The sequence below is a fragment of the Juglans microcarpa x Juglans regia genome, chromosome 6D, assembly GCF_004785595.1.
Source record: "Juglans microcarpa x Juglans regia isolate MS1-56 chromosome 6D, Jm3101_v1.0, whole genome shotgun sequence".
NCBI classification, from domain to species: Eukaryota; Viridiplantae; Streptophyta; class Magnoliopsida; order Fagales; family Juglandaceae; genus Juglans; species Juglans microcarpa x Juglans regia.
The window spans coordinates 12,529,652-12,545,033 of record NC_054604.1 but is presented as its reverse complement, the minus strand read 5'-3'; the positions used below and the strand labels follow the sequence as shown (position 1 = coordinate 12,545,033).

Genomic DNA, 15,382 nt, shown 5'->3' with positions numbered 1-15,382 from the left:
AATGAGTAGAATGCACAAGAGTTTGGCAATGTGGAAAGCCAAAAAATTGTTCTCTTGGAGGAGCTTAAGGGCTTGGAGGGTGTGGAAGAGGAGCGAGTACTACTTGAAACCGAACGGGCGTGCAAAACTCAAGTAATTGCGGACATTGAACGGATCTCTCTTTTGGAAGAAATATCTTGGCAACAAAAATCACGTGCTTTATGGTTGAAGGAAGGGGATAGATGCACCAAGTTTTTCCACCAGGTGGCCAATTCACATAGGCGGAACAATGCCATAGAAACTCTGATGATAGACGGAGCGGCCTCATCCAACCAAACCGAGATCTCAGATTACATTGTCAATTACTATGATAAGTTGTTTTCGGAACAATTTTCGTGGAGGCCAAGACTTGATGGACTGGCTTTTGATGTTCTTGATCCGCAAGCGTTGGAACAACTTGAAAGGCCGTTTGAGGAGGTAGAGGTTAGATTGGTAGTTAAAGGTATGGCGGGTGACAAAGCCCCAGGTCCTGATGGTTTTACCATGGCCTTTTTTCAATCTTGTTGGGATGTACTCAAAGAAGATATCATGGGGTTTTTCCGTGAATTTCATGGAAGTGGGCAGTTCGAGAAAAGCCTCAATGCAACCTTTTTAGCACTCATCCCTAAAAAGGCCAGTGTAGTAGAGGTGAAAGATTTCCATCCAATTAGCCTGGTGGGTGGGTTATATAAAATCTTATCCAAAGTATTGGCAAACAGGCTGAGCAAAGTAATGGAAAGTTTGATCTCAAAGCCTCAAAATGCCTTTGTTAAAGGTAGACAAATTCTAGACTCAGTACTTATTGCCAATGAATGCCTAGATAGTCGTATTAAGTCGGGAGAGCCGTGACTTCTTTGCAACTTGGATATGGAGAAAGCTTATGATCACGTCAATTGGAGATTCTTACTTTATACACTTGAGAGATGTGGCTTTGGCATTAAATGGCGTACTTGGATCCAATATTGTATTTCTACGACCTATTTTTCTGTATTGGTGAATGGGACATCAAAAGGCTTTTTCAAAAGTTCCTGAGGATTGCGACAGGGGGATCCCCATTCTCCACTCCTCTTTGTTTTTGTGATGGAAGCTTTTAGTAAGATGATTGCAGGGGCAGTGGCGGGTGGTTTCTTATCAGGATTCTCAGTTGGTGAGGGCAACCTCAGGTTCGATAAACATCTCACATCTCTTGTTTGCTGATGATACTCTAATCTTTTGTGATGCCAAACAAGAGCAAATCCGAGCGTTGAGGACTTTTTTATTATGCTTCGAGGCCGTGTCAGGGTTGAAGGTGAATTTGGCCAAATCTGAGGTAGTGCCAGTGGGGCTTGTACCCAATGTGGAGAGTTTGGCGTCCATCTTGGATTGCAAGATATCTCAGCTGCCCATGAAATATCTTGGTCTTCCGTTGGGTGCGGCTTTTAAGTCAAAATCCATATGGGATGATGTGCTAGAAAAATTGGAAAGGAAATTAGCCGGTTGGAAGCGGATGTACCTATCCAAAAGGGGTCGGGTGACTCTCATCAAGAGCACTCTCTCCAACTTACCAACGTACTTTCTCTCATTATTCCCGCTCCCTGCCAAAGTGGCTCATCGTATGGAGAAACTTCAACGTGCTTTCCTTTGGGGAGCAATAAAGGATGAGTTTAAATTCCACTTGGTGAAATGGGCCACAATTTGTTCTCCCATCAAAGAAGGAGGCTTGGGTATTCAGAATTTGAAATCTTTCAATAACGCTTTGCTAGGCAAGTGGTTATGGAGATTTCACAATGAACGGGAGGCCATGTGGCGAACCGTCATTGCTTTGAGGCATGGAGAATCATGGGGAGGTTGGTGTTCCAATGAGGTGAGTGGGCCTCATGGAGTTGGGCTATGGAAACATATTCGAAGAGGTTGGGATACCTATGCAGCACATACTTGTTTCAAAGTTGGAAATGGAGTGAAGGTAAAATTTTGGCATGATTTATGGTGTGGTGATCAGGCACTCAAGGAAGTTTTTCCTCAAGTTTATGGCTTAGCAAGAAGAAAAGAGGTATCAATAGCGGATTTAGTTCTCATCTCCAATGGTCTTCCACAATGGAACATCACTTTCCTTAGAGATGCACAAGACTGGGAAATGGATGAATTTTCGGTGTTTTTTGACCAGGTGTACTCCACTCGTGTGTTGGGGGAAGGCGAAGACAAGATTTATTGGCGCCCTTCTAAGAAGGGAGTTTTCACAGCACGTTCTTTCTACCATTCTTTGACCATGCACACCTCAGCCCGTTCCTTCCCATGGAAGAGCATATGGAGGACAAAGGCACCTCTAAAGGCAGCTTTTTTTGTTTGGACAGCTTCTTTGGGGAAGATTCTTACTATAGACAACCTGAGGAAACGTGGAATCATAGTTATGAACTGGTGTTATATGTACAAGAAGAGGGGCGAGTCCACTGACCATCTCTTACTACATTGTGAGATTGCTAGGATCTTGTGGAATGAAGTTTTTGCTCGATTGGGTTTAGTTTGGGTGATGTCGGAAAGGGTATGTGACTTTCTTGCCTCGTGGAGAGGTATTCGGGGCAACCTCAAATTGCATCCGTATGGAAAATGATACCTATATGTCTATGGTGGTGCATTTGGAGGGAGAGGAATGCAAGAAGCTTTGAAGATCAAGAGCGATCGATGGAAGAGCTTAGAAATTTGTTTTTCAATACCTTGCTTCATCGGTCGATTGTAATTAATTTCCATGGCATGTCTTTTCATGAATTCCTTGTATCTCTAAACTAGCATGCACAGGCGTTGCCTCCTTTTTGATCAATAAAATTTTGTTTACCGATAAAAAAAAATTATATACCAAGGTAGAAAAAAGACTTTGCAAGTATTGACTATTGAGAACAACAATTTGAAAGCAAACATTCTAATGTTACAGACTATACATGCCATATGTACATCTCTCTCACAAGAGCCCCAAGTCTTCCCCCCTCCTGTCTCCCCCCCCCCCCCCCCCCCCCCCCCCCCCCAACCCCCCAAAATCACCTGGTGTGGAACCTTCCTCCCACCTTCCCCTTGATCTCTGCCTCCCATTCCCCAACTCTCTCTTTTTTTTTTTTTTTTTTTTTTCTTTTCTTTGCTTTTGGCTATCAATCATTATACAAATGTCACCGCAACCCACACACCCCACCACCACCTTCCATGGCCTCTAGTCTACCTCCACCAAGTTCAACCTGCCTCTCCCCTGGAATGTTTAAATCACGCATTGCCCTCACCCATGGTAGATCTGCTTATCTGTACATCCCCCAATATCTACTGGACATCCAATGCTAAACACCGATGCCACTGGACGGCATGGAGCTCCACTTCAATGGCCTCAAGCAGTCAACTATGGTGTTTCATCCTTTGTTGGAGAATAACACACACACACACATGCTGCAGTCACTTTTCCATGCGGCTTATTTCTGGGACTACTGTAAAAACAACCATCCTAGGTGGCTCCCCTTGGGCTTGGGCCCTAGAGGCAATTGAATTGGATCCTAAGGTCCATTTCAAAATTTTCTCTAATCCTAGTTAGCAATTTATAGTTGAGTTGGGAAGGTTGTTGGGGATTCCCACCTCTCTTCTCATTGCATTTCTTTTCCTTCAATAATTAGCCGTGCACCATGCATCAAATTTTCTAATTTTGTTTATAAGTTGATTATAGTGTTGTCTGATTGTGGCATTCTTAATTGAAAAGAAGATGAAGCATTATAAAAGAAAGAATACGAAGTTTTCCAAACTTTTAAATTTCCAACTTGTCTAATATTTATTGACATGGCCTTTCAAATTATTCCAAACTTAAATGAAAAAATTCATGATCATTTAATGCAGCAATGGATGATGTGACATAATAGGAGAAAAGCTCCTACTTTGAAGATTAAATACGTTATGGATATTATATTATCTTCACAAAAGAAGACATAAATTAAAAAACTAATAAAAATGTGATACAGACCTGGATATAAATATCAAAGACACGCTTTCCGAGACTTCTCCATGTTGGAGGGTTTTGAATTTCTATTTCAGCAAACTGGAGACTCACAGTATAGTTCCCATTCTGCAGCCCCAAGCCATAGTATCTTAATGATGAAGCAGAGACTCGAGTTGTCTGGAACAGCTCTGAGTCTAATGTGCCTGTGAATTGAGATGACGAACTCCTTGTATACTGAGGATTATTGGTCCCAGTAAAATATCCAACATTGCTAACTGCCCACCTATTTGAGTCAGTCACATAATATGTTGCTGGACCAAGTGTTGCATTATCCCCCTCATAGGTGATCCCACTAGAAGATGTAATCTGAGGACCCCCACACTTGATTCCAAAGTCAGAGTCTGAAATCCATATTGAAGAAACCCTTATTAATGGTTAATTAAGCTCAGAAAAAGCTAATTCCTAGAGGAAAAATAAAACTTTGAGAAGGGTAATTAATTTATGAGGTTCCGTAATACAACTCCTGATATGTTCATAACCATGTTGTGCATTCCGTGACTATTAAAGATTATAAATGCTTCCTGGTTTTACTCTATCCATACCAACGTTTGGTAATCGTTTGAAGCTTATTGTATCCTGCTTAGAAACACGATTCCTAGGGTAGAAGCTTCTCCTTGTCTTCCCTCAATACTCACTACAGGATTCAAATTTTGTAATCAAAGGCAAGTTTTTTTATTGTACTTACATCTTCCAAGGCCTCGATTGCAAGGAAAGCTTCGTTGGAGACAGTTCAGACCTGAAGGCAAAGCACTAAAAGCAGAACATGAAACATCAGTTTTTCAAGCAGCTATATATGATTGATGCATATATTCTCATTCAAATTAAGTTTTCAAGTACTAACCCATGATTATACACGCCCCCCCCCCCCCCCCCCCCCCCGCGGGGGGGCGATAAAAGAGGGTTTTCTAGATGAGTTAGAAGTCATGGTAATTGTAAGACATATGAATTACAGAATTGATACTCAACAGTACAGAAAACTTCATGAAGAGAATTGTACACGATTCGGGCATACTTAATTTTTTTTTTTCCAGGTAAGATTTTTAGTAATATTGAAAGACTGCCCAAGTACACAAAACGTATACAATGGGAAACGTCTGACAAGGAAGAAATCAAAGATGCTACCTACCTCCTAACCATGTGCTTCCCCTGAGGAAATTAACAATCCACTAAATAGAATCACCCAAGATCTCCAATACCCCAGCCACCGATGCCTCTTGGTCTCATGCCAGCCTATAAACAGTAGAAAAGGTGTCCTTGAGGGCCCTATCACTACACCAAATACCATGCCAAAGTCTGACCCAGGAGCTATCCTCACCCTTTCCAATGGTCTCCCACAACCCCACCCTATAGGCTCCTTGAGCCTCCAACAAGCATAGTGCCAAGCACTGTCATATTTAGCATCAATCACCATTTTCCACAAATGGCTCCCTCTCATGGATATACTGCCGCAACCATTTCCTAAGAAGAGCTTGATTGAACACCTTCAAATTTTGGATCCCCAAACCACCTCGAGAGCACACCTTAAATTCTTCTCCTAGTTTGCACTAATCATCTAATCATCTAGTAACTTCACAATATGATTCACTATACTAGCCAACAGTGGGAACAAGGATAGAGAGTAAGTAGGCAAACTAGAATGAGTGCTCTTGATTAAGGTGTTCCTACCTCCTTTTGACAAATACAACCTCTTCCAACTTGTCAACTTGAGCTCAATTTTCTGAATCACATCAATCCATATAGACTTGGCCTTGAAGTTGGCTCCCAAGGGAAGGCCAAGGTACTTCATTGGCAAGGATGACATCTTGCAACCCAAAGTCCTAGCCAGGCGTCCTACATTGTATACGTTTTGAAGCAGGACGAATTTAAACTTCAATGGATTCACTTTTAAGCCAGAGACAGCTCAAACCCTTAAGGACCAAGTTTGATTACGATCCACATCATAGAGAATCAGGTTTGCAAACAATAAATGGGAGATGCTGAGAGTTCCTTGATTGATATCCTCAAACGAGAAACTGCAAATAAAGCCACCCCCAACCACATCTGGCAGCATCCTGCTAAAAGCTTCCATAACAAAACCAAACAAAAGAGTAGAAAAAGGCTCACCCACATTCGGCCCGCATGAACTGTTGAAAAAGCTAACTAGAGTTCCATTTAACCATAAAAGAGAACCAAACCATGTAGACACCATACATAATCCAAGAACAACATCACACTCCAAATCTGCATCTCAAAAGCAAGTAATGTAAGAACTCCTAGTTAACTTGATCATAGGCCTTCTCCATAACCAAGTTGTATGATATAGCTAGTTCACTAGATTATATTGCATTCATTAACAATGAGTACCAAATCCAAGATTTGTCTGCTTCTTACAAATCCATTATGCTATTTTGATACAGTCTTCCCCAAGAGCTCACTCATGCGATTAGCAAGGACTTTGGGAATGATCTTTTACACCCCATTAACTAGGCTAATAAGCCAATAATCCTTGATTTCGAAAGCCATATTGGGAATGAGAGCAATAAAGATGGCATTGAAACTTTTCTCAAACTTTCCAACTGAGTGAAATTCCTGAAATACCTTCATAACATTATCCTTCAACACGTCCCAATAGGATTGGAAAAGAGCCATGGTGAATTCATCCAGGACTATGCTTTGTCTCTTGCCATATGTTTTACCATATCATGAATCTCATTTTCTTCAGGTGGCCTCTCCAACCATGTAGCTCTGGGTGGCTCAATAATAACCCATTGAGGTTTGGCCTCCAAGCAACCTATTCAACGAGTAAATGTTTGTAGAACTAGGCAATATGGTTTTTAATCTAGAACTGGTCCAGAGAAACCAACCCATTGATGTTGAGCATCTCAATGGTGTTGTTCCTCTCTCCCCCAGCAGGTCCTTAAGCCATAATGCCAGTCCCAAGAAAACATGTTTGGTTACCAAAAGAGTTTGGAAGTATTTGAGAATTTTGGGAATTTGTTTGAGATTAGGTTTTGGGAAAGGAGAGAAAAGATTTTGAATAAAGTTTGAATATTTTTTAAAATAAGTATTGTATTGGAGTTTTTGAAAGTGGATAGATAAAGTTAAAAAGTTGTTTGAATATAATTTTTTAAGGTTATTTTTTGATATGGAGTTTGTAAAAGTTGTATTGATTTTTGTGTTTGAATAATGATTAGAAGAAAGGTTGAAATTTTGAAATATAAAAGTCTTTTGTGTTGAAGTTATGAAAAATGTTGAAATATTCTGAAAACAACTTGGTTGCCAAACAAGGTCGAATCTATCCAATTTAGACCAAGCCTGATTGTTAGACCACGTGTAAGATCCATCCACAAGGGGGATATCCATAAGGTCCCATTGACCTATAAAATTAGAGAACTCCACCACTATAGGGCTAAGGCCATGTTTGGCAAGAGGAGTTTTCCATCTATAGTAAGAACTTTTTCATCTATAGTTCAAGTTTTTTCTCAAATTCTTTCCCAAACATAGAAAATTCTCAAAAAAATTTCACTTAAAAACCTTTTCAAATCTTCAATTAAAAAACATAAAAGCTATACAACTTCATCTCATTTCCATTTCTTCACCATTCACAAAAAACTTCTCAACCTCTTTACATCCAAACATCCACCAAGACAATCATCTCCTGATCTCTTGTGTAGGAACCGGATAACATAGAAGTTACCTCCAATACACCAAGGCACTTCCCACCAACTGCACAAACCGGCAATCTCTTCCCAAAGAAAACATCTACTACTACCCAAATGTGTGACACCCCAGATTTTCGCTAAGATTCCATTCGTAATTCTTGTGAGTATTATTTATCTATTTATTTATTTATTTGGGTTATTGGCTAAGTGTTGGAAGAATTCTTTAGGCCATTTTCTATTTTTGTTGGATTGGATCTTGGAGTTCTAAGTTAAAAAGCCCACAAGAGAAAAATAGAAGAAAAGGCCAATAGGAAACTCGGCCCATTATGGACTTTGGCTTTGAAAGGCTCAAGTTTATCCTCTAGGCAAAGAGATGGCACCATTTGGCTTCAAGAAGGAGTTTTTGGTCATTTTAGGAAAAACACTTCTCATTTGGAACTTTGAGAAAATGCAAGGATGACACTTGTCAAGCATGCATTGGTTTTCTAGAAGAAAAAGTTGAATAAGCAAGGGAGGTTTCGGTTTCTAGAAGAGTTGGCCAAGTGTCATGCATGCAAATGAAAGGTAAAGAGTTTTGTTTTGGGAAAGGGCAAAATCTTGCTTGGGAAGAGAAGGATCTACACGCCTATGAGGATTCTAGAAGAATCTTGTGAAGGGCACACTTGAGGTGGACGGCAAGGGCAAAGGGGATTTGTGCATTTTGCCACCCACAATGAGAATCACACAATATCTAAGACATTGGTAGAAGGAAGATCTTCTTGGGAAGATTTGAGCTCTTCGGCCAACCCACCCATATGCCTACACCATGCCACTTGGCGTGAGTTTGAAGTTCCAAGATAGATTGCATAGAAAGTGGAATCTAGGGAAGAAGCACCTAGGTTAACAGATTGGTGCCACTTGGCAAACATGCTTGAAGGTTTCTAGAAGAAGCTAAAGAGATGGAGGAGGATGTAGGGCTTGGCACACACCTAGGGCACACGCCCATGCACCTACGCACATGCCACATGTCTCACATGCACACCTCACATCTAGATACAGTGAACTTGGATGTTAAAATGGATGAGAAAATGAGGCGACATGGTGTCAGTAACCCCAATAGGCTACCCAAGCACCTCCACCTCACGCCACTTGTTCTTAGTGAAGAGTTCCAAGAAGATTTTGCATAGGGAAGACAAATGTGAGATTTTCTAAAGGATTTACATTGGAACACTAAGAGACTTTCGGATCCCTAAGCCACACGCCCACCCAAATCGTTTTTTGACGTTTTGCTATTTGTCATTCATGCATAAATAGAGGAAAAGGTTCTAGAAGGGAGTGGAAGAGACAATGCACGAACATTACCCTTGTACCCCTAGGATTTTGGCCACCACATTGCCACATGTCATGTTTTGAGTTGCTAAGAAGCATAAGGAAGTAGGAGAGTCACCTAGGGAACATGCATAGGAAGAAGAAGCTTCTTGCTTAGGGAAGAGTAAGTGACATGCATGGAGAAAGGTAAAGACACATGGGAAAAGGAAGAGGTGCATGGGGAAAGAGAATGACACATGGGGAACACGCACCCACATCCTACATGCCTTTTGCCACTTGGTAAGCATGCACAAGTCAACAAGGTTTAAGCCTAGGGTTAGGATTTATCAAATGACAATGTCACTCATGTAGAGGATCTTTTGGATTTCCCAAGGAGAGACAAAGGAAGGGCTTTGACAGATGGTGTCCATGCAAGGATATTCTTAGTTTTCCTAGGAAAAGCAAGGATGAGGGATAATTCGAATTTCCAAGGAGCCACGCCACTTGTCCCACATGCATCAGAAACGGCGCCACTTGTCCTACATGCATCAGAAAAGGCACCATTAGTCTTAAATGCATCAGAAAGGACACCATTTGTCCTACATGCATCAGAAAATGCGTCATTTGTCCTACATGCATCAGAAAAGACACCACTTGTCCTACATGCATAAAAAAAGGCACCACTTGTCCCACATGCATCAACTACGCCACTTGTCCAACATGCAGACCCTCCATATGCCACTTGTACAACATGCAATAGCCAAAAAATCTAAGGTCCAATAAAGCTGAAGCAAGAAGAAAGAGAGTTTGGGCTATTTTTAGTATAAAAACACCCCTTCATCTTCTGATTTGAGGCTTTACATGAAATTCTCACCCTATTCTCTTATTTTCCTCTCCATTCATTTACACATCCAAAGCTCTAGCTACACCACATTCGAATCAAGAGCCTAACATACTACAATGGTGAAAACCGAGTTGTTGGTTAGAACAGTGCAAACCGAGCTTCCTCTTCAAGATTTTCAATATACTCTTTGTAAGCAAGGAAAGGTTTGTAAGTATACACTCAATTTACTCCTGGTTAATACTTGTATATATTTGTGTAAATCCTTTCATAGTTATGTTTGCTTTGTTTGCTATTTCTTGTTGCTTGTTGAATATGCTTATATGATCCTTGAAAATGAATATTACATGAATGGTATGATTCGGTTTTAAGATGAAAATGGCAAGAATGTCCTTAGCATGTTTTAGTTCTAAGGAAAACTTTGTTGTTAATTTGTGATGTTTGATGAGTCGGCTATGCCATGCCTTGGAAGTTTTGGATTTTGGCCAAATACCATGATTTTATGTCTTGTTTCATTATGCTTTGATTTCTAAGCAATATGTTTGAAGTTTGAAGCATGTTTAAGTGATGATTGTTCATGTTTTTGTACTCGCATGTTTCGGCCAAAGCACATTTTCATAGTTCCAAGTATGTGTTTTGATGATTCATGTGATCTATGTTATCATGCCATGAATTGAAGATGTTATGCTTTGTTATTTCATGCTCAGCATTTCATATGTCATATGTCAAGTGTAAGTATGTATGTCTTAAGTCTCACGTCACATGCATTTGGGGAAAAGTGTTTCCAAAAAGTGTTTTCAAATAAAAGAGTTTAAAAGTTTTATCACGACCCCAATTGCTAGGACGGGAGATTGTCCTAGTGGAACTTCTTTGTCTACTCTGGAGTGCTTAAGAATGGAGTGGTAACCCCTGCGTCGACAAAGAACTGTCGACGAGTCTCGAATGGATTCTTTTTAAAGAATGCCGGTGCGAGGAAGCGCCAAACGCTAGTGAGTGCATAAGGCATGTAACCCGACGAAGTAAGGCCGAGTTATTATGAAATATTTGTTTATGACGTATTCATCACGGTGTATGGACCGTCGATGGTGCGGTAACTAGCAGGAACACGTGGTGCAAAGGTGAACCGTGTTGTGTCCACCCTCTGAACAAGAATAAGAGCTCATATATTATGGATCACTTGATGAAAATCTCGTGATATGTTAAGGATCACTTGATGAAAATCTCGTGATATGATAAGGGATCACTCAATGAAAATCTTGTGACATGTTCTGATATGACAAGTTCTAATTAAGATCAACATGAAAAAGAAAGTCAAAGAAGTTTTCTGAAAATGTTAAAGTCTCTGTTACAAGTCTTTTGAAAATGGTCAAGTGCATAAGTCAAGTTCTGGTCAAGTCATATGTCAAGTACATGTCCATGCACATATTTCATGATATACCTCTTGTATATTTGTGTTAACTATTGTATGTTGCGTGTTTTCCGAGAAATCTCATTGTGGTAGTTTCCAAAACCATTCCCCACCTAGAATGTTAGAAGTTGTGACAGGACCAGGAGTAGTGAGTCATGATGATGATCAAGGCCAAGGAGGTGCTCAACTCGGAGAAAGAACATATCTAGTCATGACCTACTTGGAGATAGCTGAAATTAGAAAAATGCTTTAATGATTTCTTTGTTAAGGCCTTTTTAGACAATACTTATTATGTTAAAGTGTAAACAAGGAGCTTGATACTCCATTGCTAAGAAGTGTGATGTAAAGCTATGAATGAAGAAGTTGGGATATTAGTTTATTCTGGTACAACTTTTAAATGACTTATTCTACTGCGATTTATTGAATACTGCTAGTATACATAAGTGCATTGCATCTTATCTGTCATGTACGAGGAGTATGTAGCCTTGTGTTGCATGTCCCGGTGTTTCAGTCACCGTCCAATCTCAAGCGAGGCCTGGGGGCGCCACAAAATGTCTACTAAATATTGGCAAAAGCCCACATGAAAACATCTCCCACAATTTTAAAGGTGCAAGCCATCATATATTCCCCAATGCACTCCTCGACTTTCTCTACCATCTTTTGTCCCACATCACTAAAACTCCATCCGAAGCCCCATTGGAGGTAATATATGACCAATCTATTTATGGACAACCCCAAAAATCCAAACCATATTTCTGGAAATAACTTCCATTTTCGTTTTCTACAAGCATACAATATCAACCTTTCAAAGGCAAAGTAGTTTTCTAATCCGGAGGAATATATGGGCCTCGTTCAGGCCCTGGACATTTGAGGATAGAATCTAAGGCTTCATAATACAGTTGATGTTGCCCTCCCTTTCGATTTGCCTCGACTTGAATTCCCTTCCTTCACATCATAAGTGAGAGATCTGGTCAGTGGCTTTAGCTCACTGTTTCTTTCTGAACTTGCCTTTTGTTATATGGAGATGTCCTGCCTTAATGGCCGAGAGTCATGCCATGAATTGATTCCCAAATCCAACACAAGAAATCCCTACACAGTGCACTTTCTTGCATCTCCTTTAACTTTCTTATTTACTCAATCCAAAGACGAGACTACAATATCATTGCCCGATTGCAGAGAAATTATAGGTACAGGCTCCTCCAAAGTAGGATCCAACTAGTGTATCATGCCCAATGAATACTTCATCACAAGACACCATTGGCAGCTCCAACAGCTCAAATAGCCCTCCCTTAATGCACTGTGACCCTTCCTCCAGACTCTACTGCACAATGGAGAGAACCAAAACCCCATCTTCAATTTCATTTGCCATCCCATCACCTCCCACAAGTTGTACAAAGTCATGTTTAATCACCTCATCTTCATCAACGAACCTTGTACAATGGTCCTAAGATAAAAGGAGGAAACTCCTGCCAAAGACACCTCTATTGATGATGATACTAATGACGACCAGTGATTCAGAGCACCAATACTGGCCAGCATACTGCTCTGTGTGGTTTAGAGCAAGAACATAGCGATTACCAGTGAGTTTTTATGGTTAGGACCTGAAGAAGAGCCCAACGCATAGACCCTCTTCAATCCCTTTGTATTTCCTGCACCACTGTTGGATACCCGCGACGGCGTAGAGGTAACCATGTGCTACACAAATCTAAAGCTGAAACACTCACTGACGTGATTGCCTGAAAACCATAGGAAGAAGAACCGACTTCAAATACCAATCGCCTAACACTCCCCTTAACCCATCATACCTGGTGGGTTATCTATCTAAAGCCTGCCCCAATCTTATTTTTACCTTTCCCTTATCAATGGGTTTGGGTTTGTTAACGATAGCTTGGCCCAAGAATTTATCATGCCCATTAAGAGTAATTGGGTCAATCATGCTTGTGGCCTTATTTTTACCCTTTTCATAGACTAGTCAACGTTAAAAACGTCCACGTGTTTTTACTAGGAGATGATTTTTTTATGACAAGGGATTCTAGAGACCACACAACTGCAACACGAAGTGGATCACAAGAGATGCATCTTACTAGTCCCAATGGTCACTTCTTCCTCCACAAAAGTCCTCCTGTTGCACGCCCCTATTACGGAAGCTGGACATCACAAAGCATCTCAACACCTCCAAACTTCCTTGTACGACCGTAGCTTCCCCATTTCCACCTCGTATAAACATGGCGGAACCAAATTTCTTCATCCAATAAACTCTGAAGGTCTTATATACCACAAGTTTTGGTAGTAATGAATGGGATAGAATGCTTTGGAGGTCCGATGGGAGCAAAAAGTTTTCTGTTTGATCTTTCTACAAGGTCTTGTCATCTCAGCGTCTTATTTCTTTTCTTTGGAAGTGTAGGGTGCCTTCCAAAGTTGTTTTCTTCATTTGGACCGTCTCTCTTCTGAAAATATTGACTATTGACAATTTGAGGAAGCATGATCTTATTGTCATGGATTGGTGCTACATGTGTAAGAAGAATGGTGAATCTGAGGATCATCTGCTATTGCATTGTGAGGTGGCAAGGGCGTTATGGGATGAGATTTTCAGTAGATCCAGAATTGCTTGGGGCCTTTGAGGGTGGTGGATCTCTTTAGCTTGCTAGAATGGTCTTCATGGTTGTTCTCAGGTTGCTGTGGTTTGGAGGATGATTCATTGTGAATTATGTAGTGTGTATCTGGATGGAAAGAAATGATAGGTGCTTTGAAGACAGGGAGTGGTCTTTGGAAGAACTTAGAAATCTTTTTGTGCAGCCCCTATTGCTTTGGTTCTACCATTGTGCTCAATTGAACTAGTGTTCATGATTTTCTTCCAATCTTTCCAGGATGGCAATGAAGCAGATACCTCCACCACCCTATTCCACCATCACCATATAAGGCCCGTCAAAATTGATGCATCATTGAGCTAAATATGATCTACTCCGTTCATGGAATTTCTTGAAGAATTCTTTACCTCCCACCAACAAAGTGCACGCATCCACCGTGATTGCTAGCCAAGCCACCATGGCTGTGCCAGCAAAAATCTCCTGCACCACCTTTCGGCTCCTTTGCATGATGCGAATAGCATCAACACCCTCTGACACAAAGTCAAACACCTTCACATCAACTAGTAACTTCTTCAAAACACCCATCCTCCCCACTAGTCCTTTAAGAAACCAATATTCCTATCCTAACAAGCCAAACCAGAAGTAATTTTGTACATAACTTGTCTCTTTCTTTCTTTCTTTTTTAACCTTCTTTCAGTTTATGCTAGTCAAAATGTCCCTTTTCGATGTACTCAACTGCTTTTGATAGTCCCATTTGCTCTCCTAGGTATCACATATGCTAATTACTCTAGATTTGTACTCAATGTCCTCTATCAAGAGAGCACAGATTACGCACAGCTAGGATCGGCATTCTAATTCTAAAATGAATTCTTTAAATTACATATTTTGGTAACTGATGACTACAGAGGTGTTGGTGCCGATGACCGAGTCTCCTCAACAGATCTAAGTTTTTAACAATATGTAGATATATGTGCAAATGTTTGAGTATTCCTCATTTATTTGCATTGAAATATAAATAATGTAACACTATAACACATGAATATAACACTGGCAAAGAGGATTGCGTTAGACAAGGATGCTTCTGTGGCTAATAATATGAGCATTTCCGCTAATTCTCTTCATTGGTCCGTGAGTTTTTCTAGAGCTGTACAGGACTGGGAGGTGAACAACATTGTTGATTTCTAAAATGTTTTATATGCGTTGAAAGTACAAGCAGGTAGGGAAGACGGACTAATATGGACACACACCAGGAACAAGAAATTTTCAGTCCGCTCTTATTACAAGTTTTTGACCGTTCATCCCACCAATGCCTTTCCTTGGAAGAGCATTTGGAGGAGCAATGCACCCTTTAAAGTTGTCCTTTTCGGCTGGTTGGCATCCCATGGAAAGATATTGACTATTGATAAACTAAGAAAGTGAGACCTCTACTTAACCAATTGGTGCTTTATGTGCAAACACAACAGCGAATCAGCAGACCATCTACTTCTCCGCTGCAAAGTAGTCAAGGCTTTATGGGACGACATCTTCACTAGGCTTGGTATTGCAAGGGTTATGCCCAAGAGGGTCTAGGAATTATTGTCATGTTGGAGAGGGATTAGG

The 15,382-nt window shown here is 40.6% G+C and overlaps 1 protein-coding gene across 4 annotated transcripts in view; it reads right to left on the bottom strand.

The window, feature by feature from the left end:
• Window positions 1–15,382, bottom strand: part of LOC121234305 (probable LRR receptor-like serine/threonine-protein kinase At1g56140) — a 55,007-nt gene that overhangs the window by 7,686 nt on the left and 31,939 nt on the right. For all 4 annotated transcript variants that reach the window (XM_041130199.1, XM_041130201.1, XM_041130200.1 and 1 more), the window contains 2 exons: window positions 4,704–4,768; window positions 3,983–4,359 (listed from right to left, as the gene is read on the bottom strand). In XM_041130199.1, coding sequence (XP_040986133.1) covers window positions 3,983–4,359; window positions 4,704–4,768 — 442 coding nt within the window. The remainder of the gene's footprint in view (window positions 1–3,982; window positions 4,360–4,703; window positions 4,769–15,382) is intronic.